This window comes from Rhodnius prolixus, unplaced genomic scaffold (assembly GCF_049639745.1).
Source record: "Rhodnius prolixus isolate KJV_2025 unplaced genomic scaffold, Rpr scaffold_8, whole genome shotgun sequence".
NCBI lineage: Eukaryota > Metazoa > Arthropoda > Insecta > Hemiptera > Reduviidae > Rhodnius > Rhodnius prolixus.
The window spans coordinates 35,777,352-35,804,361 of NW_027411593.1; the positions used below are offsets into that span (position 1 = coordinate 35,777,352).

Genomic DNA, 27,010 nt, shown 5'->3' on the forward strand with positions numbered 1-27,010 from the left:
AAAGCAGGCGTAACTTTGCTAATAGACAAAAAGGAAAATCTATCCAAAAGGTACAAAAATCTCCTTAACAAAAACTTACAGTTTAAAAAGTTAAGTATAAGGGTTGATTAAACGCCAAAAGGTACACAAATCAGCAAGTACCCAACATTTCATTAATACTTCATTGATATTATTTAAGTAATTTTACCGCATTAATTTTCATTAATATTTTTTAAGAATTTATTAGATGTCACAGACCCTTATGCTGGCCAGTTCATTCATAATAGTTATAATTGTGATAAAATGTATATTATATCTTCGTATAAATAGGTACTTTATTTTAACTCTATTCCAAATTATTCTTCTGATTTCTCTTTAATGTGCCCTTTATTCTGAAGTTGTCACATATACATGCATGTTAAATTAGAAAAAGACAAATTTAGAGTCGGCTACTGTTTAAATTTGAATCACGGAGGATTTAAAACAATATTTCAGTCTTGAATTCGTCTTACCGAAATATTCGTGAGCACAATTACACACAGTTAATAACAAGTAGATTATTCAAAATTATTTATTCATTTCTCAATTGTAATTTAATTTAGTTCCCCTAATTTTACTTATAGTAAAATACTGGAATAATTAGCTGTCCTAAAAATATGCATATCTTATTTACTTTATATTACATATACACAACATTGTGGGAAGAACACCTAGATGGAGAATGTAATTGAAGACAACTATATTATTTACGATAAAGCCAGATTGACTACTACATAAAATAACAATTACTCTAATCGAAGAATGAACTTAAACCGACGATTTTTATTTAAAAATAAAAATAAATAAACAAAATCATTGATGTATGTTGGTGTAAGCATTTTTTAAAAAAATTTTTGAATTTTTAAGCCTCATATTTTTTTATTTTTATAACGTTTTCTTTTTCACCTGTAATTAATAGTTTGATTATTATAGATAAATAGATATTACAGTCAATCTAAGTTAAATGGTGTGCTACTTGAACAAATATTTTGTAGATGAAAATGGCCAGCAAAAGGGTATGTGACATCTAATAAATTCTTAAAAAATATTAATGAAAATTAATGCGGTAAAATTACTTAAATAATATCAATGAAGTATTAATGAAATGTTGGGTACTTGCTGATTTGTGTACCTTTTGGCGTTTAATCAACCCTTATACTTAACTTTTTAAACTGTAAGTTTTTGTTAAGGAGTAATATTATGAAGTACAATTTTCCTTGTATTATTGTAACACAAAACAGTTCATTGTGCAAAGATAGCTGGATTGCTATGGCAGGCCTTAGATTAGTTAAGTAACTGTTTAATACTGGCCTTAGATTAGTTAAGTAACTGTTTAATACTGGCCTTAGATTAGTTAAGTAACTGTTTAATACTGGCCTTTGATTAGTTAAGTAACTGATTAATACTAAACTTCATACTAATTATAACTATTGGATTCCACAATCAATAATTATTACTGTATCAACTTATTTTATTGGATTATTGCATCATATCTTTGTTCCAGATTTTATATCAGGGAGTATACTCGTATGTTATAATTAGGTTATCCCACATTAGCTTCAATTGTTTTGTTCAGTTCGCGTTTTATTAATTTACGAAAATAAAACCTTCTCTAATGAAAGGTTTTAGTAATTTAAAAATAGATTTCCTACGATTAATACATCTATCAAAATTCATACGTAATTATATGTTCTAAAATCTATCTCTAGTTTAAGTGATGTATTTTTTAAAAATGTGCTGTAAGTTTTTATAATTTTTTTTTATATCATTCTTTAAGTAATTGCTTGGGAATTCCAAGCACCAATTTAGCTAATTCTCTAATTTATCTACAAGGTATTTTTATATTATGAAACAAACTGTAACGTAAGTTGAATAGAAATGCCCTTTTAGTTCTCCACGTGGTTATCCGATGGTTTTCCGCGTAGGAAACCAGCATATTTCACTTGAGCTTTCTCCAATTGTCAGAGAAAAACTTTTTAAAAAAAGTAAAGAATTGCCTATTTGCTTTAGGCAGACTTTACTAATGAAGTTTCCGCATTAAGCAATAAATAAGATCCAAGACCGGGAATCGAATCCTGTACCACAAAACATCTTAGCTTGGCGGACCTTGCCTCTCGGTTACAGTGGCACCTGGGGAATGGGTGATGCTAAATTTTATTTACACTTAGTAGAATGTGGAGCTGATTTTAGGTTGACTTCGACTCAAGTCACACACAATGGAAATCCAATTCACTGCTCTAAAAAATAAAAATAAATTATCCAAGTTTGGTATATTTCATCACTACGCTAGTTCGTGCAATATTTGGACGATCTACACTTGTACAACTTGTCCAATAAGACAGTTTTAATCAACCTCTATTAAAGAATTGGAATAATATGCGTGCGATGACGGACGAAATCGAGAATATCCAATTTTTTTTTTTTTATCGAACGGTTGAAATCGCAGATCAAATTTAAAATATATCAATTTATTAGTGTCAAACCACAAATTAGTTTAAAGTTGACACAATCGATCAAAGAAAAACAAATTGGCCAATAACTAATAACACAGTATGGTGGTATACCAACCAAAAAGCAGGTATGTCCTTGGATTGGTGTTATTAGATGAAAAGAATTTAGTGAGAGCAGGTGACACCTGCAAGAGTTCCAGGGTTAAGGCAAGAGAAGGCCTAAAATTTCCTAGGATCTTATCACACAAGAACCAGGTAGCTTTTTGGGCAATATAATATAAAAAAATTAATTTCCTTATGTTTTATTTTTGTACTTTGTATTATTTGTAAAATAATTCTGTATTGGGAAAAAATAAATGATTATATCTTAAAGTTAGTTTTTTTTAAGCAAACAAATAGAACATTTGTCTTAGGAATTAAAAAATCCAAATTCTCATATTGAATACGTATAATAATTGACGGCCTTCTAGCTGAACTGAGGACAGACAGCAAAGATCTCTAAAAGATTGCCACCGGTTACAACTGCTGTGCCACTTCCTTTTACGTTTTGATTTATAATTAGATGCAAATAAGAAGTTTAATATATTCAAACAGGTGTACAATTTTAAGAAAAGTTTGAATTATTTTGATTTAATCAAATTTACTTCCGGAAATAGAAGTTTTGAGGTCACTGAAAGGGGGAAAAATAATTGAAATCATAAGTCTGTCCCATTTGGATGCCATCGGATACTTCCGTCTAAAGAAGTACTGCCAACGCTTAGAGGGCTGGATAGTTTTTTATGGAAAGTGACATTAAAATACACACGATGGAATGTGGGCACACCTGTGAATGGAGTACTTCCGATTTTATGGTTGCTGTTTCGGAGATAGCCGTGACTGACTCTCATCTGAAGACAGGCTATCTGAATAGCGAAGCCTTCATGATATTAGCCATTTCTTCCTGCAGCTTCCCTTAGCTTTCTGGTTCTGAGCCCCTTTACTATTCTGTCACCGTTTTGAGAGCAAGGGGAAGTCCTTTTGCCAACGCTTCCTGATTACCACCATTTTAGGTATACAATAAAACTTAACCACATACCACCATGATATTGTTTAACACCAGTGTAGCAGTTTTGTGAATTTTATAACATTTTAAATTTTACCCAGTTATTAATGGTCACAATTGATTTTGTTTTTAATCTTACACTAGCTGCATACTTAACTAGCCTCATAAGAAGTTTGATTCGGCGCTAAATATGATATACAATTTAAGTAATATGCTTCACTGTTACTTCAAACGTTAGTTCAGTCAAAATCGATATTAAATGAAACGTTTTAAATATTATAATTGCAACAATTAAAGTAAAAGAAGGTTCTGTGAGTTTGGTTACCAAATTTTTTAAAATTTTCTCTTAGGCGCCACGTAAGCCGAGCGGTTAGAGGAGAGGCCCGCAAAGCTAAGATGTATTGTGGTACTGGGTTCGATTTCCTAGGCCCTAGGCTAATAGTTAATGGTTAATATGAGAATTTAATAGTTTAGAATGTTTGCTAGTCGCCTCGGTAGACACGTAATTTGGTAGTTGGACGTAAAGCCTGTCTGGAAAAATAGGCATTACTTACTTTTCTTAGAGATATCGGAGCCTCAATTTTGACTAGCGGACCCCAGTCGAACAACATCTTTATTAAGTAAATATTAAATCTTTTGACTCTTTCGAACCAATATTTGCTACAAATCCACTAACTATATTGTATAAACTAAATTCTTAGTAAGTATTACCTAGCACTTTCAGGAACTGTGCAAGGTGCCACGAAAGCAGCCGCCAAAGGTAACGATGTAATTATCACAAACCAACGCCAATCGTTGACCCATAGAGCGAGCCACGGTAGTATACAAGACGCTAGTGTGAAGAACAGAGCTATACTCATATTGGCGACGAACGTTCTCCAGTGAGGGCCTACATACTCCAAAACTGAAACAAAACAGAAACAAAAAATTATTTATTTATTTATTATTTACTAAGACTGGCCTCAATGTAAAGGGGTTTCAAAACCGGAAAAAAAAACTCGTTAGGTCTCACTCACACTTGAGTACCGAGAGGACTTCCTCTCTCATACCACTCTCCAGGACTGTGTTCGCCCTCAAACTAGAACCTGGAGAGCCTTCAATCCAACAGTAGCCGCAGTAATCTGAAGTTATGTTTCAAATCTTTCAATGTACCCAAAATAAATCAATTCTTTTCCATTTTTTGGAGTATTTTTCTTTGGAGATCTCCTGTTTTGTCGTATCCTCAGGTTTGTAATCTTCTCCAATCTCGAATCTCAGGTCAATCCACGCCAGAAATCCATTCTTTTAATATCCTACAAAAATCTGGTTTCTTAGTACCAAGCTATAAGTACCAGTATTATTTGGTATCTATTTATCAAATATTTTTAAGGTTAAGATTATTCAGCGAAGTTAATAATCCGGTACATTATGTTTATGCTAATATCACGATATAATATTTTTATTTTATTCAAGGTCCATTAAAATTGTTATTATTATTTTTCACAGAACTTCAATAACATAAAAAAATAACATACAAATAGTGTGTTATTACCTTAGGTAATGACCTTAAAATAATTCGGTCAACGAGCATATTGTGATGTAATGCGTGCTGTTAAGAGAGATCTAAATAAATAAAATTCTTGATTTATGCTTGGACTCGTAAATATCCATATAATGTAATTATAGCAGCTCAAATAACATAAAAATTGTTTAATTCTTGATTTAGAGGGCGCATTATTAGAATGAGCTTCTTTCGATTCGTAGCCGTCAATTTCTTGATCGCTCCTTAACATCTAGTTTCATCTTCAGCTTGGCCTTGATAAACAGTTCATTGGTACTGTGTAAATAATTTACCTAGGTCAATAATTCACACTATTTGAGAAAATTATTTTCATGACAAAACTTGTGAAGTAGGGGAGTTTGCTTCAAGACCACAGGTGTGCCGATTAATACTGTTAATTTCTGCTGTAGTACTCGACTTCTCTGGTAAGTGGAAGTATTTACCAATAATTTCTAAAAATCGAAAAATATTTTTACAGGAAATACAGAAACCATGAAATGCAGGAAGAAGTTACTCCCTCCAAGATTAATTTTTCTTCTTTCATTTCCGTTACAACGCAGATTTCAAAGAAGTGGAGGAAATGGTATCTGATATCCAACCTGTTTTAGAGTAGTGGTAGGCAGATTAAAAAGATATAAGCGTATAATCGGTATTGTAACTGAGCCTTCTTAGATTACCAGCCTTTTACATCGCAGGATTGTGGCAGAACTGTGATTAAAGGTACGGAGAAAAGGATGTACTTAATACCCTAGGTTAATGCACCCATTTAAAACTATTTTGTCCCGAAAAGATACGCTTCGAAGAGATTTGGAGCTAGGAATATCAAGCAATACTCTAGGCCTATAGTGGTTACTCCCGGGCAAGATTCTTAAAGTTCTGTTTTTGGAAGAGAGAGAAGGTTATATGTTAGTGAAAAGGAAGTTTTGAGGAATAAGAGCCCTGGATCACCAACCATTTCTTACTCCGACTGCTGCAAGACTATGCAGTTTGTGATATGATACTTGGAGACCAGATAGGATAAACGTATCGACGGTGGTGAAACCCTAGTACCATGCAAAAGGAGAGGAATCTCGTGCTGTATCTACCTGGACAAGGAAGTGTCCAATTCTCTAATACAAATATTTCGACCAAAACCGGATATGCGAAATTAATATTCAGATTAGAGGTTAGCGACTTAAGGTTACCCAGATTTTCAAGGTTAGATAATAGAATTTTAATTTCCTTGGAATTTTCGTGAATTAATGACGTTTTTTTAAACAAAAAGTTAATTATTTAATCAAACTAAAGTAACCGTCAGGTTTGTATGAAACATTTTCTTTTATTTTAGAAAAAGGGATTTTAAGTGGCTACTGCTTCTTGCTGAAGAAACAATGTAGATTTTATGGGTTTTGGGGCCAGTGAGTCTAACCAACCCAATATTACGAAATAGGCTATATAAACTAAATTCGGTTCAGAGGTATTGTGGCAGAGCAACAAGAGGAGGAATATACGTAAACCACTATTTTTTGGGATCCACTTGTTTTTGAACGTAAAAGTATTTCCGTCCTATTAGTCAGACTATTTAACTACTAATAGAGATACTAACAAAAAGAAAAAAGAAATACAATGCAATACTACTTTGAATAAGATAAAATTTACAACGAGAAGTGCATAAAAACGAAGCAATCAACAAAAAAATTAGGTTAAAAAGAACAATATGGTCGTAAAAATAAAACCTTTGTAAAAATCATGTATCAAAAGAAAATAAAAGAAACAAATTCTGCTATTAAAAAGAACCATATCAAACTTTTCAACAATTAAACTGTTGGTAATTAATCAATTTAAATGATGACGTAGTTAATGGGGAAAAAAAGAGTAGCAATTATTGAATTCTGTATGACTGAATGTCGTATCTTTTATTTGATGAAAGAATTAAAACTTTTGCATCATAATTATAATAAAACTTTATGTAAAATTAAATGCACTATTTATTGTTGCATGTTGCATATAATGAAGTTCATAAAGATTTCTTTTTAATTAAAATTTGCTTATTCACATTTCAATTGTTATTCAAATGAAGTATTATTATTAATCTGATTGTTCTTTATTGTGTTCAAGCTTTTATTATTATGCATTAGTAACCCCACTTATGAAATGAAATTTATTGTTTATTTGTATATATTGGAAAATAATATCTGTTAGATAGATATCTCTTCAATCTAAATCAATAAGTTTATATCAGTAATACTCATTACAATGTTTCAGATTAGATTGTAAAGTTTGCCAACTTCAAGATAATTATAAAATTTTTTGTTCTAATCAAATAACTTGTACATTATAGGTTTTCTGACAATATTCCATTATATAAAATTGAAACGAATCCTTGTAAACGAATTATGATTTAAAAAAAAAGTTAGAGGAAAAAGTCAAAATTAAAGAATTGGAAATTACTTAGCCCTAAGTCTGCATCTCACTGGCAGCTATCTTTATTTCTCTCTCCATAAAACTTTTGTTTTAACCAAGTCGTTTTTTTTATTTTCTCTTTTTCCATTAGCAAGAAAAAATTGTGAAAAAAACAGTTACTTGATTTTGATTTTTCAAGGAAAATATCTGACTGGAGTCCCCCTTTAACTTCCTAGTGTTATTTAAATGAATTGTTGGTAGACTTTCATCACCTACGTAATATTGGAAGGAATTTAGTTTTTTTAAAACCCCTTCCGGACCGAATTATTATACAGAAAAAATGCAAAAAAAAATTTAAAAACAAATGCAGACAAAAATGTGTCTCAAATTTTTTGTGCCTCACTAGTGCTGCCCCAACCGACATGAAAGAAAACTAAAATGATGCCAATTGTATAATTTGGTCAAAATTAAGCATGAAATAATAATATATTTTAAACATCATTGAACTGGAAAGGGTTAACTAAAATTACGACTTTGAAGAACATCACTATTGAAAATGAGTCCAAAGGTAGTGAAAGTGTAGGTAAAAAGAATGGAGTAGAATACTCTTAACACCAAACAAATCTACCTCTAATCATGGATGGAAGTCCATAACCAGTTAGGGTTACAGTGAAACATGGATAAAAATCATCAAAAATCACTCTGTCGCAAGTTTGAAAAAAAATTTTTGAAACGCTTTTGTTAAGACTATTTTTCTCACGTCAAATGTTTAAGGAGAGGTTGGTGTCGTAGGATTCCTCTACAGGCGCTGTTACATCCATCGAATCCAACTGACATTTAATTTGGATTTGGAGTTAAGATAAAACATAGAAAATTGTAGCTACTCGTAATTTGGAGAAAAAAACAGTTAAAGTGTCCTGATCAGATTATGTCATTTTCTATCTTCCAGCTTATCCAGAGTATGGAATGGGAACTATGGCTAGCTAATCTATAACAGAATCAACAAATAAACAAGCTAGTCCCTAAACGGAGAGCCCTGGTGATTAGCTGCTAAACATGGGTCAACTTTTACCATATTAATTATAAGATGGGAAAAGAATTGTTACTATAATAGAGAGATAAATAGAAAGAGAGACAGACAGAGAGGGAAGAATGGAACATGATAAGGACCTATCCTAAACATAGATAAACAATAGACTAATTATAGTGCAATCTACTTATAAGATCACCCAATGTCAACAAACAATTGGTAAACTTTGCAATTTTCATTTAACTTTGTTCCCAAAATAGTTAATTTAAGTGGGAGGTTATTAATTAATAGTGTTTACTTTTATTAATTAAAAACTATGTCAAGGATTTAAACAGTAACTAAATTACTTTTCTTTTCAAACTTGGCGACGCCAGACAAACTTGAAAAATAATAATAATGATAATAAAGAAATCAAACCAACTTTAATGATAATGTTATTCGGAAGGGTGATGTGGAGTAGACTGCTTCATCAGGAACAAACAGAGCAGTCCAAATGCGCAATATTGCATAGAATCATTGTTTTTTAGCAGCCATCATTCCTAGAAATAGAATTGCTGTCGCCCCATAGTTTAACAGGCTCGCTGACCTCTAAATAAACAATTTTTTTTTTGTAAATAGATCTTCCGTTTGTTGTACTCACATTCTATTTTTTTTGTATAATACGTCTTATATAGCATCTAGGAAATAAGAAATAGTTGTGACTTAGACAAGGGAATAAAGAAGTACTTTAGTTCTCTGATTACTTTCACTATTCAAGGAATTCTGCATTGCTTAAAATTTACTGTCTAAGGCAAGACACTCGTCCTCCTACCCCTGAAGAAGGTAGCCCACTTTAGGTAGTGGAATGAATGGGTTTTACGTAGATGAGAATATGGGGATGCGGAATAAGTAAGAAATATGTGGCTGAGAGAAATGACAGAATATTCAGTGTTGTGAGACAAAAATGTGTTAGAAAGATTTGTACAGCTAGTGATGTTGCAAGAAGAAGGCTTGGAGTAAAGAAACGAAGAAAAAAGGTCCAAGTGCAGTACCTAGATTAAGAACATGGAGGAAGTCGCGGGCACCAACTTGGTTAATAAAGTTTAAGAACAGATATTTGAGGTAGCGGAATGTTTTTAAAGCACTAATAGATGTGAAATGGTGTATGTTATTGTTGAATAGTAAGGTAAGAATAATGTATCTAATTAGTTAGGAAAATATTTAATTGATGGGATGGAAAGGAGAGTTTAATTGTGCAAAAGGGAGTATGCATGGTTACTAAAGAAGTGACGGGTCTTCAGGAATAAAGGGGCTATCTTCAACTACAAAATAGTCCCAGTTAACCTGCTGTAGAAGTTTCTTATGGTTACTTATGGTAGGCTGGTTTGGGACTGTCTGGGTGCCCTGAAGGAAATTAGTGACCAAAGGTCTTTCTGGTTCGGGTACCTGGTCATTCAGGACATAAAGGAAACGAAGCGGCAGATTTATTGGCCCGGGAAGGCTCTGCGGGACACTTCGTTGGCCCGGAGCCCTGTTTTGGGGTACCGAAGTATATTAAGACTGTGACCATTAACTTATGGGTGCAGAGTAGGTCTCAGGAATGGTGGCTTGCCACCACTGGGCAGAGACAGGCGAAGGAGTTTATTAAAGGCTATTCACCGAGGCTGACTGCAGAATTAATCCGTCAAGGCCGCGTGGGGCTATAAGGATGATTGTAGGCCTATTAACTGGCCACTACAGTCTCAGAAAACAAATGCATCGCATGGGCCTGGCAGATGATAGCCTCTGTTGTGACAGTTGTGAGGGGCTTGTCTGGCTAAGGATGTTACTTCTCATTGAGGAAAAACCCAGGGCCCTGAGAGCTTTACCCAAGAGCCGCTCTCCAGCATTAAGAGTCTGATTAAAAGGACAGGTCTGGAGGGTGAGCTTTAAAGTGAGAGGAGCCACAGTAGATCCAAAGGGGTCGCAGTGACGTAGGCCTTGAGGCCGCCCTAGTCTAATCTAATCTATGGTAACTGAGTCTCCAGTAAATAGTCGCCAACTCCACCTTAAGCTGTCTTTACAGATCCTACGTTTCATGTCTGTCAGCACTAACAAATAAGAGTTTTCGTAATAACTTGCATGTACAAGTAAGTTTATAGCCTACAACAATTAAAATGTATGTCACAAATAATAGCTAACTTGAAGTGCTCCCTCTAGGCCAACATTTCTAAGTTAACTAGAAAATACGGCTAAGAAAAGGACATGTTGGTTTTAGAACAACTGTAGAAAGTATTTCCTCTCTCCACACCCAAGAGGGGTGTAATTGTTCGTTGTTGAAAGGACTCTGAGAAGCTCACATTATGAATGCAACCAGTTAGCTGTAAAATTCATTTTTATTTTCTTCAAGAAGACAAATAACTAGTGAACATTCAAGAAGAAATTATCTCCGCTAACAATTTCAGCTAAATCTTGCTTATTCAATGAGCTGTAAGGTCGACTCTTATCTAGGGAGCTGAACGCCATAGAACTCCATATAAAAAAAGAATAGGATTAATGGCTGGGTCACACAAAGCGAATGTCAAATGTAAATCGCCAAAGAAAATAATGGATAGAAGGCAAATAAGTTACAAGAGTGTAAAGAACATCACCAAAATGGTTGGAACATGGCGAGTATGACCACGATAGATTCAGGTTTATAAATCACAAAATTGAGAGAAATGGAGCAAACTTATTAGGGACTAAGGCTCGTTATTAAATTAATTAAGTAAGAATAATAATTTAAAAACATAAGTAAATGATGAGAGAATTGTAATGAGGCAACCAAAAAAAAAATGTGTTCACTCAATTAGGCTGTCACCAATCAACCAAGAACTTAAATTAACTCTAGCTAGACCGGTTTCACATTCGCGTACACCTGCAGACTTGATCATTACCCTACTAAGCTAAGAGTAAACCCTCAAGAGAAAAATATTTAGAGTATACATCCTTATCTAGGGTTGTTCCTTTCACAAGAAAGAAGAATCTGGATGGATTGGTGCAACCAATTTTGGGGGGAGTTACTATCCCCTTGTCCATGGAGGCCAAGTATCTTGGGGTTATCTTTGATAAAAGGCTCACGTGGAATTCTCACCTAAACATGATTTCCCATAAGGCAAAAGTTTCCTTAGGATACTGTAAAAGGCTGTGTGGGAAAAGTTGGGGACTGAGCCCTAAGATGACACTCTGGATTTACAAGAGTGTAGTAAGACCCATGGTGTCACATGGGGCGGTGGCTTGGTGGGCAAAAACCTTGCAGGTGGGTGGAGTCCGGGCGCTCAGTGGTATTCAAAGGCTAGCGTGCCTGAGTGTCACCGGTGCCATGAGGACCTCCCCTACTGCGGCCTTGGAGGTTTTGCTAAATCTGCCCCCACTGCACATATACATTCAAGGCGTTGTAAGGGCCGTTGTCGTTAGGCTTATGGAAGGACAAGCTCCTATTACCGTCAGGCATGGAGGAGCATATCAAGAGTTATATGAGGAGCTGGAGGCCGATTCTATTTTGGGCCTGCCTTCGGATTCTATGACTCCCAAATATAACTTCGACAAGCCGTTCAAAGTCTGTATTGGAGACCGGGAGGCTTGGAGACGTGGACCCCCAGTGGTGGGAGATTCAATGTGGTACACTGATGGCTCCAAGATGGAGGAGGGAGTGGGAGCGGGAGTGTACGGGGTGAAGCCGAAATGTAGTTTTTCGGTTAGCCTAGGGAAGCTAGCTACAGTTTTTCAGGCTGAGCTGGCTGCAATTAGGTTCTGTGCTACCGAGATTGAAGGGCGAGGAATTATTAATTCTAAAGTCGTAATTTTCTCGGATAGTCAGGCTGCTCTACGGGCAATTAGTTCCTATCAGGTTAACTCAAAACTGGTTTGGGACTGTCTGGGTGCCCTGAAGGAAATTAGTGACCAAAATAAGGTCTTTCTGGTCTGGGTACCTGGTCATTCAGGATATAAGGGTAACGAAGCGGCAGATTTATTGGCCCGGGAAGGCTCTGCGAGATACTTCGTTGGCCCGGAGCCCTGTTTTGGGGTTCCGAAGTGTATTAAGACTGCGACCATTAACTTATGGGTGCAGAGTAGGTCTCAGGAGTGGTGGTCTGCCACCACTGGACAGAGACAGGCGAAGGAGTTTATTAAAGGCTATTCGCCGAGGCTGACTGCAGAATTAATCCGCCAAGGCCGTGGGGCTATCAGGATGATTGTAGGTCTATTAACTGGCCACTGCAGACTCAGAAAACACATGCATCGCATGGGCCTGGCAGATGATAGCCTTTGTAGGTTCTGTCAGGAAGAGGAGGAAACAGCACTGCACGTGTTGTGCCAGTGTGAGGGGCTTGTTTGGCTAAGGATGTTACTTCTCGGGGAGGAAAAACCAAGGCCTGTGAGCTTTACCCAAGAGTCGCTCTCCAGCATAAAGAGTCTAATCAAAAGGACAGGTCTGGAGGGTGAGCTTTAAAGTTAGGGGAGCCACAATAGACCCAAAGGGGTCGCAGTGGCGTAGGCCCTGAGGCCACCCAAAATTTAATCTAATCTAATCTAATACATCCTTATCTGAGACAGAAGTAATTAATTGGTGACAATTTAATGACCACAGCAGTTTCAAGCAACGGCAAAGTGATATCTAACTTAAAATGATTGAATCAAAGGAGCAAGTTATTCGAATATAAACAAAAACTGAATCGCATGCAAAAAAGAAAAATAAGAATTTAATTTAAGTTCCGTTTCATTGTCACATATTTAGCTTTGAGAAAGAAAATAAAAAATAATAATAATAAAAGTCACTCTAAAACCTTGGGAACCAGGAAAATCAAATCCAAACCAGTTTCTGATTGAAAAACTAACTAATACTTGCAACGGTATTTCTTGCTGAAACTTCCTTATAATTTGATTCAAAACTTTTATTTTTTTGGTCATTATTCATTTTCAACACGGATAAATTTTAGATCTGTCAATAAATGTATTTATTACTTTTACATTGAAGTTTAATGCAAGCGGCATTGTACACTAAGAACTTCATTCTTCTAAAATTTACAATTCGTAACTATCATGTCAATTAGGGATCGATAAGCAGAGCTGAAAAGGCTGATGGTTAGAATATAATCAGATTAGAGAAAGTAGAGAGCTGTTTAATTCATTTCTCATTAATTAACTAAAACTAACTAGAACACTTACCAAGAATGTACATCATGGTGAAACAGTTGTCGAACGCCAATCCAACCATGAACCTGCATAGTGTGAACGTCCAGAATGTGGTGGAGAAAGCAGTCAGTATGCCGCCCACGAGTCCAACAATATTGGCGCCCATCAATGCTGGAATTCGACCCCATGTATCTGCCATCCAGCCGAACACCAGACCTCCAGTGATAGCGCCCAAGAAGTATACTGAGGAGGTGGTGGATGGTAGTGCTGCATTGTCGCATACCCAGTCCAACTGTGGAAATATTTAAGTATTCTTAGTTCAAGGAAGTGAAAGATAAGGAGAAGCATCAAGTTTGTCTCAATGAAATTGCTGACACCTGATGCAATAATAGTAATAGTACTATCACAAATTACTCATTTTTCTTCTGCCTCCAATAAATTGTTCCCGAAAGACATCGGTCCATCTTCACATGAAAATATTTTAGCACCTGATGGCTATTCAATATGACAAATTTTGTAAAAAGTGCCGTCATTTCTTTCTCTAATACGTGGCACTTTACATCTAGCGATTGGAACCTATTTGTGCACTCCTCTCGACAAAACTAAGAAAGAGAACATCTAAGCGTAACACTACTACTAAGGATTTGCTGCATGAGTCCAACGCGCTACTTTGAGTAATAAACTACTTCTTTACTCAAAATCAGGGGTAATAAAGCAAATCAGTGTAGTAAAGAAGCAAAAATAAAGATAAGTATTGCAATGGTATTACTAACACAGTATGACAAATGAGTTTGCAGAAATCAGTACCTACACTGAACTGCATGACCAAATCCAAAAAAGACTTGAGATATGGCCCAAAAAAAGAATCAGAATATGTATGGATTGTAATCTAGAGAAAAATAAATCGTCCCAAGTTGTTTCTGTCATAAGAAGACACTTTAGTGTTCAAGAGTTGCCTAATTATGAGTTCTAATTAAAGTTCATTTAACAACAATTCTATTAGAAACTAAATGTTTTGGAAATATTTCCACATGGGTTCACACGAGTTCACATGGGTTCAAATAAAATTAAACGAAAATGATACACATATTTTTTCTATAATTAGACCGTTCGAACCTTAATTCAGCACTTACTATACTGTCAAGGAATGGTTTAGCCAATAAGCATTTAATATTCCAGAAGTCAGACACGAAGTTAGATCTTAGGCATGAGATAAACAAGTCTTCATTGGAGGAATTCATCCGGGATTCTCTAAATATGTTGTGATTAATTAATTGGAAACGCCGTGAATTATTCATTACCAATAAGAGCACCTTTTACCAATAACTGGTTCCCTTCACTACTTTACAAGACTACATTAATTAAAAAATAAAAAATGTCACATAACGGCTTGTAAACAAACTGCTTGCATGTTCGGGGATTTAAAATGCATAATAACTGTTATTGATCAAAGAGTATAATTACTAATTGCAGTAGTTATTGCGAGAATAAGTAACGTTATTTCGTATTTCAATATATTGTCGATATTATGTTACTCTTTAAATTATTATTTATTTTAAAATAAAGTTGGTCTCAAGTTCAAACTAAAACCAAAAAGGAATCAATAATATAACAATGATAAATTATATTAGATTACAGAATAACCTGGAACCACTAAATAGCTTTTAGAATAAGTAGGTAACAAATCCATGAAAAGATTTGTAAAGCGGATTCCACAAAAAAAACAGTTTGAGAATAGAAACAATACTTATGAGAACAAAACAATAATAGCTTTAAGAGCAAAGAAAATGCAACAGAAAACATTAAGCGAACGATTAAATTGTAAATATTCAAAATAAATGACTGCCAAGTAAATTTACTAAGATGAATTACCAAATTCTAAAAGATCTGCCGGTATTAAATTAGTGGCAACTAATCAATCAATTCAATTTTATTAAACAATCGAGAAGAATACTTTCACATAGATTAAATAATTTATTTTAATAAATTCAACTTAATCAATCAAGCTTCCTCTAACGTTCAATAGCCCAAGAATGACGCCTTTTAGTCTGAAGTTATTTGTTCTAATTTATTTTGTACTGAAATTTATATGTTAATGAAGACAGTAATCAATCAAGGTAATAAATTACCACCAGGATAGTAACCATATTTGTATGTAATTTATTTGGTACTTACTTGATTAACTTTTTAACTATAGCAAAACAATCTTTATTTTCGTCAAATGAAAAAAAGGCAACAAAATTCGAACTTCAATTAGTTAAAAATAATTGAAAAAGTTATCAATTCATACTGTGGTTAGATCCGCATAGCTGGATAATATCGTCGATTCTATCCGTCACAACACGCATTTTTTCTTTCATGTTTCCGATCGGTTTTGGATTTTCAACAAATCATCTGACGCTGATTTATCGGCGATGTACATAAACGCCACGAGTCTTCACAAACATGTGTAGACTAGCTAGACTGCTGAGTGAGGAAGGTTACATGATGAATATGTTTTACACCATGAAACTATTTTGTAAAAAGTAAAATAAAGTAAACAAGTTTGTATCTTAAGTTAAGTGTTTTGCTATTTAAGTAATGTATGAGGATCGTTAAGTTTAAGTAGTACTTTATCAGGGATAAGCGCGAATTTGAAATACAAAACTTAATTACTAGGTTGATTTATTCAGGGAAATTCATAATACTAAAATAAGATAGTGATTAGGCTATTATTATCCGGATAATTATTACTTAAATTTTAAATAGAAAACCTAAGATTTTCTTTAAATTTATTTTATTTTTTGAAAAAAATTGTTTCACTGTTTTGTTAACATTCTAAGCCACACACAGGTTCATATATCTTTTCCTTCTTTAGTCCAAGCAGATGAATTAACCTTCAATGATGGAAGAAAAGCCAAAACACTGATACTAACCAAACAAGCTTGTTACGACGGATAAAATCGACGACGTTAAAATAAGTTTTAATTTTTGAAAAGCTCTACTTACTTCTGTAGCAATAGTCTTGTAAGGAATTTCTGTAAAATCGTATTCCCAGCCCTTATCGCATGGCTTTATCGGCCACTCTGGATCTGGTTGTGTTAATCCTCTTGCTAAGACATCCGTCCAATTGGCCTCATAAACTCTGCATTTTTCGAAGCTACCGTCAGGTAATTGTGGAACGCTCAGTAATCTGTAACAACAAAGAATACACAATGAACATATCTAGTTTTTTTTTTAAAAAAATATAATCTTAAGATAGGATCTCCCAAGGGAAGAAGTAGCCCTTAGACAGATGTAGACCTCTTGTGCCCTCAATCCAAAACTAGTCTGACGCCAAACTTCAGAGGTTATTTTCGAAGGAATACAAAGAAGCTACATACTCCTGGCTATTCCATTGCATAACAGTTCGCAGTTAGTCCCATTGTACATAGATTACTAGAAAGAACTTCAGATGGAGACTCCTTGTACGAGAGTTCATGCGCTACGGTAGCCGAACGATTAGAGGCGAGGTCCGCAAAGTTAAGAAGTATAGTACTGGGTTCGATTCCAAGTCTAGGCCTTGAAATTTATAGAAGTTAGCTAGTTACTTCCACCAATGACACCTAATTTGGTAGTTTGACACAAAAACCTCCTGAAAAAGTAGGCATTACTATATTATACCAAAAGCAACAGTCGTGAATGTTAGCAAATTCGAAAAACTGATTCACAAAATGGCACTACTGGTTGATCAATTTTGACCCTACAGTTATTACTGAGAACTGTTGTGGAATCTAATGTTTGATACGAACCAATTTGTAAAAACTACTCTTTTGTACTCTTTTTTTTTTTTTTTTTTTTTTAGATCTTTTATTGCAATTTACCACTGCAACAGTTGTTGCAACAAGCAAATACGGTGAAAGGGAAAAGAAATAACGGGAAATCATGATTGGAGAAGGCACCCAGTGGTGCCACTCCAGTAACGTGCTTAAGATAAGAGAAGATCACGAGGCCATCTTCTCTTCAATCTCCTTAGAGGATTACCTGGTAATGTGGAGGAAGATAGGTGATCTATGAGAGGGTTAGGATGAGCTGCTGTAGAGGAATGAAATTTGAAGAAACGAGTGTTAGCAAGATCTGTAATGAAAGGAATTTTGAGGTCATTATGGATAGTGAGGTTAGATACATAGAACGGAGCGTTAAGAAGTTTTCGAAGTATTTTTGACTGTAATGTCTGGAGGCGTAGTGAGTTGGAACGCTTAGTCGATCCCCATACTTCGATGCCGTATGACCAAATGGGTCGCAGTAACATTAGATATAAGAGTCTTTTGTTATGTAGGTTAAGTTTCGAACGTTTGTCAAGTAGTCTGGCGAGAAGTTTGTAGCGTTGGTTAGTTTCTTGTCTTTTCAGTCTAGTATGGGGATTCCATGTCAACCGTTTGTCTAGGTGCAGTCCAAGGTAACGTACTTTGTCCACAGCTGGTATAGGAGTTTGGTTCAAGATGACAGGAGGTAGGATTTTCCGTCTGAGAGTAAATACTATAAACTTAGACTTCGTAACGTTGGTTTTGATTCTCCATTTGAAAAGCCAGTCCTGTAAGTGGTTGATGTGTGTTTGTAGAGTTCGTGTAGCGATAAGGGGATCGGAATGTGGAGATAAGATAGCAGTATCGTCAGCAAAGGTGGAGAGGATAGTATTTGGATGTTGAGGTATGTCTGCTGTATACAAGGAGTAAAGAATAGGACCTAGGACACTGCCCTGAGGAACACCAGCTCGAGCTAGACGGATATCAGAGTCTGCTGCTCCACAGTTGACTCTGAAATATCGATCTTTTAGGTAAGATTTGAGGATGAGGTAGTAAGTATGAGGAAGAATCTCCCTCAGCTTAAACAGTAGTCCCTCGTGCCACACCCTGTCGAACGCCTGAGCGACGTCAAGGAAAACACTCGGGCAATACTGCTTTCGCTCGAGGGAGGTAGCAATAGTGTCTACAACGCGAAGCACCTGGTGAGAAGTTGAGTGATGTCTCCGAAATCCGAATTGATGATCCGGAATCATATTTTGTTCTGACACTAGAGGATAAAGTCTTTTAAGAAGTAGCTTTTCGAGGATTTTGGAAAGAAGTGGTAGTAAGCAGATTGGTCGGTAGGAAGTAATACTAGTGATGGGTTTCGTCGGTTTTGTACTCAAAAAGAAAGGATAAGATAGGACTGTTGATGGCGAAATCTTAAATTTAAAAAAATAATATGAAAAGATGTAGTCAAGAACTCCTCTTAAGCAAGATAAACAATCAAATAACAATTAAAAAGTAAAACCTTACACTGTTTTTTAAAATGAAGTTTTATTGAGCAAGAAAATGTATTTGGAAACAAGTAAATCTTGTGGATGAAGAGCATTCTCTAGAATGTTCGTGAGCTCTAAATGGAGAATTAGCTGATAATCAGAAACGAAGGCAAATAGAAAGAAAAAAAAGGAAGCGGTATAGTCTCAAATAGAATTAAAAACAAGAAAATTCGTAACAACGACTTAAAGAAACCTTTTATTTTCACATTAAGTATTAAATTGTAAATAATTTTACATCTAAAACCAGCAATGCTTGTAACACTATTAAGTTTTTCCAAAAAAGACTGATAGATTCACACATAGAATAAATAGAAAAACAACCTAGCTGGATGTGAGAACTTATGTTTTAATTGGGCATGCACAAAATAAATCTTGCATTAGAGAATAAAGCATACAAAAAGACTAGATAAGCTAGATAATCCTCTATTTATTGTACTTATGAATGTCAAGATCAAAATATTACGAGGGCGAGTTTTAATTGAACTTTGAAGAATACAATATGAACTCTGTTAAACTTTCTGTAGGAAATACTAAAGAACCACCAAATTTCCTGATTTTCTGACCTTTTATCCATCTGTTTATCTTCTTAAATTCATAATTATCTCCTGTCATTTAAAAAATAGTGAAACTCAGTTATTCGATTTAAAAAAAAAAAAGTATGTAGGACATCTAATTTTGTTCTTTTTAAGAACAAAAACGTCGTGATAAACGAGTATTGTCAGGGACACAAAGTGACATTCCAAATTGGTTTTCACATAGTAGATCAAACTATGTCTTCATTAATTTATTTCGTAATCTTAGTTCTAATTCTTTTTAAGTCTAAACCTGTCCATAAAAAAATAAGTAGTCTTTGCTTATAAAAAGTATAAAGTGTAGAGATTTTAAAATTTAAATCGAAAAAAAAATCTTTCAGATAAATGTACATGGTGAAAGTTCTAAAATGTTTCCAACTTCATCCGCTAGATAGAAGTAGCAGCACAAGTTAACCAACCATTTGCAGACCAACTGGTTATTGGATTGTGTTGTCTTATTTTTTTAAAATATTAACATGTTTTGAAAATGTTAATAATAAATTTTGTTATCAAGATGCACAAAATTAGCATTAACTGTGATTAAACGGTACTGATTTATGTAATGCATTCTTGAAGTTCCTAGCAAGCTTAATTTTTCGATTAATTTTTATGCAACGATTGGACTAGATGTGCAAATTGCTTTCATTACGATCATTCAGTTTTGTTCGTAATCTGTTTAAAGAAAAAATTAGTTCAAGGATACAGGTTCAACTTTAAAAGTGTAACCGAGTTGACAGTATAAATAACCAGGTACAATTAGTTATACCTGACTTAATTTATGGTAGAAATGCTTCACCATCTAGTTATGAAGGACATCTGAACGCACAGTGATGTTCAATTTCAAAGGTTGGTTTTTCAAAAGGGGTAAAAACTGGATTGGAACCATAACAAGAGATGAGAATTCAAGTTATCTTCTACTGAAAACGTCTATTTGAAAACAAATTCAGTCTCTGCTTAAACAATACAGATTACTTGTTGTTCATTCTTTTTGGTGACTGATTCATAGTTTCAATAGGATGAAAAAATAATTGCCATTTCAGGCGTGATACATTTATTCTGCCGAGCTTTCGACCTAGGGACTAGGTCATCTTCAGGGCTAGTTTCAAAGACCCAGACAAGACAGAAGTCCATGAACCGGCAAGACAGAAGACACACCAACCCTGTAATGTAAAATATTACTTTGTAAACTAGCCCTGAAGATGACCTAGTCCCTAGGTCGAAAGCTCGGCAGAATAAATGTATCACGACTGAAATGGCAATTATTTTTTTCATCCTATTGAATACAGATTACAACCTCTTCCATCCAAAAATCATAGGACAATCGTTAATGCTCCTATTTTCTACGGATCCAATATACTCGTACAGTGTTCCTCAAAAATAGTTGATCCCTCCATCCAAGACCTCCTCCAACACCCTCCAAGGCCATTAGGACACCAGAAACCTCACGATTTCTTTTCCTCGAGTCATTCACTAGTATTTACGCACAAGAGTGCATAAGTATGCAATTATTACAGTAAAAGAAAGTGTTTGTTTGTGTGAGTGTTTTTAACGCCATTTTTGAATATTTGTTCCGGCGGGCTTTACGTCCAGGTGACGTAGAGGAGGCGACTAGCAAACATACTTTACAATAATCTCCTTTTTTATTAACCATTAAATAAAATAATCCCAGCGAAAATAAGTACAATCATAGTACTCGATTACTTTACAATTGTGCAAAATTCCAGCTTACTATGTACCTGTATTTATGGTAAAGATATGAGGTATTATGAGAGCTTTGCATTTCCTACATATTTCGAATTGCGGTATTTCCTGTGTAATTAATGTTATCCCTGCAAAAACAAGTATAATTATTGCACTCGTTTACCTTTACATATGTGCATAATTGCAGCTTTCTATCTCAGTTTTTGAAGGAGATGCACAATTATAACACTCGTTTACCTTTACAATTTGGCATAATTACAGCTTTCTATCTAAATTTTTGATGGAGTTGTAAGGCAATAAAGTTTGCGAGTTTTGTATTTCCTTCAAATTTTGAATTGCTGTATCGCCTATCTTATTTTATGTTATCTCTGTGTACTGGGAATCCAACCCGCAATACCACATACATATTAGTATTGCGGGTTTCGCCTCTGAACTACGCGGTATCTCAGATGCTAGTCATATCGTTAGTTAATTGGTCAGTTCAATCGGTTACACGGTACATTATGGCTAAATGAGGATATATCCATATACGAAATATATATATATATAACACCAAGGTTGATCTACGACCTTGAAAAATTTAAAATTCGCAGGTGTTTACAGCTGCTTCTTAATATCTATATTTACATATACACATGTTTTTATATAAATGTAAACGAAAGATAACAAAAATGTCAAGAAATTCAGGTAAAGTGCAGGTAAGGTAATGCAGATATTAATTAAACCATAAGGGAACAACATACGTAATGATAGGTTTAACAACTTTATTTCAACAAGTGGCTTCCTGGTAGGCTTCAAGGCAAAGCCTACCAAAAATATTTTTGGTAAAAAGAAAATGTTTTTTTTGTCTTCTACCTACAAGCGTTCAACCTACAAAGAGAACTATTTATTCACTTCCTCATGAACGGCTGTGTGCCGATCCAGACTCCTGCATCTATATATGAGGTGTGGCTATTAAATAACGAGACTGATGCTGCTACAGAACTATGCAGTGCAGCGTAAAGCCTTCTCTTTCGATTGCAGCGTCTCACGTGTTTGTAAAGAAATCTGTCTGACCGGAAACGTCGTTTGTGTAAGAGGTGTTAGTTTCGTTTTGCCGAAATCATGATACTACTACACATGTAGTAGAGCAACGAATTGTCTTGAAATTTCACTTGAAACTTGGTAAAACCGCTACTGAAACTTATCTTTTATTAAAAGAAGTTTATGGCGATGAATAATCACGTGCGCTAGTTTTTGAGTGGTTCAAGCGTTTCCAAGATGGCCGAGAAGTCGTCAGAGATGATGACCGCCCGGGTCGCCTTTCCACAACCAAAACCGATGAAAATATCGATTATGATTAATCAACATTACTACCGTGAGGTGCTTGCTCAACTCCGTGAAAGAATAAGTTCTAAACTCGGCGAATCTTATTCTCGCAAAGAATACAGTTACGAAGGTAAGCCTTCGGTCGAAAAGGTTTGGGGCTCCTAGAGAAAATAGTACCTTGGTTAATTTGTTTGGAATAGTAAACTTTTTATTTCAGCTACTTTAGTAGTCTGAAAAATAGCAGTGCACTTTATGTTGGCAATAATTCAATCTTATTTATTACTATTAGAGATAATTGCAATTTGAAAAACTCAAATATATTTATTTTTTTGTAATCGGTGATGACTCCATTATGATGAAAATTTGTTTCATGGTTGCACCGTAATGATGATTATATTGATTATATAAAATGATATCATTTTTTTACGTATATTTTAACCACTTTTCATTTTTTTTTAAATATATTTAATTCAATTAATATATATTATTTTAAATGACTATAATCACTTGAAAACTATTTCCTAAATTTAATTAAATTTGAATTACAAATATCTGTAGATAAAATTCTTCAAAAATGTTTTTCTACCCACTCAGAATAATAACACTTTTCACGTTATCTTCTCTTTAATATTATTGGAATCAAAATAAACTGTTATAAGGAGTTTCAGAATCTAGGAGGGTTCTACAGTGAGTATGTCCTCTTCCAACCACTGGTAACTTCCTTGGTGTCTTAAGCTATTCTTGAATGATAGCATCGCCGCCACAAGTTAGAAGAGACTTCTCCATGTTAGGAAGGAACCTGGCAGATACAATCAGATTCCAGGCTTAGCTTCTGCTTAGAGTAAACTCATAACTCATAATGATACGTGCCTGTTGGCGAAGCCTTATTTTTTTTTACTCGGACTGAGGCGTATTTCCCGATTTTAATAATTATTTAGAGGGATCTTTTCGCCTATTCTCAATTTCTGGAAACAAGGTCCAGACTATGGCTCTGCAATCATCAACCTCTCGAAGCTCATTTTACTAAGATTATTCTCCTAACTCAGTCAAAGGTTTCTGACTCCTCCTTAGGAAGTGACATAACGCCTTGCTATGTCCAAGTAGTCAGGCATTTCTCGACAAAATGTTCGAAGCCCAGACATATAGAGTTAAGATTTTATTTTGTCTATTCAAATCATTTGAGTTGATGCCAAAAAAGGCTCAGCAGCGCATTAATGGAAGATCTGGAAGAGTTGTCAAAAAGGATATCACTCCCTAAGACGAGAATTTCTGCCTAGAAAATGCTGAGAAATTTAACCACGAACTCCGCAAACACTTAGTTCTAAGTCCCATTCTTTACGCTATGAAATCTTTGGAACTATAAGACGAAAGGAGATAGTAGCGCAATAAGAACCAGTAGGGAAAATCCTTAACATCCCTAGTAGGGGAGGTTTCGTCTACTAGATCCTGAAGGTACGGCCCAATAAGCCTCTTGTGGCTGAGGTGCCGTAGGGTACAGTTTCCGTCCCTTTTCTAATTCTAATTCTAGCCTCATTCTTAGTCGACTCATTGCACGTTGTTTGGTTCCAGAAAGAGTGGCTTTTACTGGTCCACTCCTTCAGGTGGTACAGCTCCAAAGAAAATGATCTTATAACTGCATTTTCCTTTTTTTCATCATCTCAAAAGTTTCAATAAAATGAGTAACGTTTATCAATAAACCTGTCCCCCCTGTTGAATGCACAACCCTTCAGATGCACTTATAATTTTATTTGGAACATTTTTTAGGATTCATCCTATGTGTGCTGGAATTTAAATTTTAAGTTGTTCAAGAAATGCTAGTTCCAGTGCCATTTAACGTGTTTTTTTTTTGTTAGCCATTTTTTTTGACGAAAAATTGGTTAACAGGAAATGCGCCTTTACAGAATGGATTTCTGAATGGAAGAAGACGGAAGTGGAGAGTTAACCTACCAACAGTGACCATAAAACCGCAAGCTATATTAGGTTATATTGAACACATAAATCTTATTAAAAATTCCAGTTTGCTGATAATTCGAAAAAAAAAGGATAATTGCAATAAGTGAAAGTTACCATAATGTTTTGCTCCAGATTTCTTTTTTTAATCTGTTATTTAATTTAAAAAAATTTAAATTTTTGGTAGCTAATAAATTTATTATAATGATTTATTTTGGGTAGAAAATAAAGAAGATTATATCTGCCGAGTATTACAGCGTGATGGCGGTGCCAGATATACGCAGCAGATAGACTTGTACGATATCCGGTGAGTGTGGCCAACTGGGAGCTATAAACTGGGGTGACTTCACCAACAATCCAATGCCAACTACAACAAGTGTCCTTTGCTTGGCCATTAAACCGTGAATTTTAATTACACTTTCATTTACTAAAAATTTTTTTTTCTTTTTATTTATCTTGATCTATTACAATAGATAACTGTATTTTATTTATTTATTTTTTTATTGTTCTTCTATGTTAGATTAATATTATCTCCTATTTTAAAATAGATATTGTTTTGTAAAAAACTTATAAATTCTTTAGTAAATTTCTTTGGTTTAAAATAAGCAAATAAGAAGCTTCTTTTTTATTATTAATTTAAAACGCGTCAAAACTTAAGGGCCTTTAGCGCCTGAAGACTTTTACACTTTATTGCCAACTTCCGGACAGTATTCTCTCGTTATTGTTCTCTAAATTGTTCATCAAAAGACAGTGAACTGTCATTACAGTTACCAACAACATTTAAGTACTCTTTATTAAAAAGAAAACATAACATTCCCAACCTGGCCGCTTGTCAATGCTTACGAAGCAAGAATATTCATGGCAACGGAGAAACTCTAAAAAATTTTTCAAAAGAAAGCAACAAATTGTGTCAGAATTAAGGGCTTTAATGGGCACTGAAATTGATCACGTTTCTCTTCAAATTGTGATAAATAATTTGAAGCAATCTTTAAATTACACGCATACGTTTATCTAGCTATAAAGATCACATCCCTAACCTGTAAGATCTTCTTGTGGTTTCCACAAAACTGACTGAACAGTTAGAAAGTACAGTAGGAGAATTTGTGTTGTCCTCGAGGTTGTTCGTTGAAGGATCCCCATTAACTCAAGTGTAGTTCGTTCAGCTAGTTCCACACAGCTACTAAAATGTGAGCGGTGTCTAAGTTGTTTCTATTAGGTTGAGATACCCTAATGGTTGCCGAAAGGATATCTAACAGATTTTTCAGGATTTTAGGCTCGATACATTTTCTCTTATTTTCTTCAAAACTTAGAGTAAATAATAAATTTTACTGCAGTTTCAATTTGAAAAAGAGAAAGTATGGCATTCGTTTCAAATTTTCGATTTCATATTTTACCAGAAATATCCATCCACTTAGTCCAAAAAGGAAAACAAAAAATCCCGGAAGTTCAAGTTAGATTTAGGTACCACTGTCGGACCTACCGGAAATGCAATTTAACTGAATGAATTTCAATTTTATTTTTTTTCCTCAAAAGCGGTTTCTAAGATTTTTTTTTTTTAAACCTAGCACATTATTAGTAACCTAGCACATTAGTAACCTAGCAAATTAGTAACCTAGCACATTAGTAACCTAGCACATTAGTAACCTAGCACATTAGTAACCTAGCAAATTAGTAACCTAGCACATTAGTAACCTAGCACTTAGTAACCTAGCACATTAGATTAGTAACACTTCACAAATAGAATAACTCCACTTTTTGAAATATCTTAAGTGACAAAGTGTCAAAGCACTTGGTTCAGTCGCAGCTTTTTTAATATTTATAGTAAATTTCCCAAATAATAAAGATTAACACCATTAAACGACAAATTTTATTTTTTTGGTCATTAAATATTAAATCATTTATTTTAGAAGCCATTTTGATTAACTCAGTGCTCTAATGTAAATCGTTGCAATAATTCCACCTGAAATTCTGTAGCAGGTGGGTTCTTTCGTTACATTTTCCCGAAAAGTTTGTCTAAGTGCTCAAAAAAGGCAAGAGGCTTAATGGTTTGGACATTACTACCAAAGCCCAATTTAATAACTCTTAAATAAGTTACCACCAAAGCTCTAAATCTAAAGGAAATTATTTGAACGAAAGTATCATTTTACTAAAAACATGGAATGATGTTGGAGACATTTCTTTCGAGAAAATTTAATTACAAAAGAGAAAGTCTGGTGAGTGGTCACACTGGATTCTTTGTAATTAACAATTTAATTAAACAAACGTGGTGTTGTAAATTGGAATACAATTATGAATACTATAGTTACAGTAAGAGATACACGAGTATATCAACTGAAATTTGTATTAAATCAAACATTATACAAACTGTATCACGTATCCATTGTAATTATTTTTAACACTTTTTAAATTCTATCATTAAAAATAAGAATAGAAATGAAAGAGCCGCCTCGTAATCATAAATGGAGCATTTAAATTCTAATTAGTAATAATTAGAATTGAATGTTTATGGATAGATAAGCAAACAGAAGATATGCAACAAATTATTTACTTTAATTAACTTAATTAGAAACACGTAAAAAGCG

At 34.5% G+C, this 27,010-nt stretch overlaps 1 protein-coding gene across 1 annotated transcript in view; it reads right to left on the reverse strand.

The window, feature by feature from the left end:
• LOC141451356 (organic cation transporter protein) overlaps positions 1-27,010 on the reverse strand; it is a 50,116-nt gene that overhangs the window by 6,599 nt on the left and 16,507 nt on the right. Inside the window, exons 2-4 of the mRNA XM_074122663.1 lie at positions 16,584-16,767; positions 13,629-13,887; positions 4,222-4,414 (exon numbers count right to left, since the gene is read on the reverse strand). Of these exons, the coding sequence (XP_073978764.1) occupies positions 4,222-4,414; positions 13,629-13,887; positions 16,584-16,767 (636 nt within the window). The remainder of the gene's footprint in view (positions 1-4,221; positions 4,415-13,628; positions 13,888-16,583; positions 16,768-27,010) is intronic.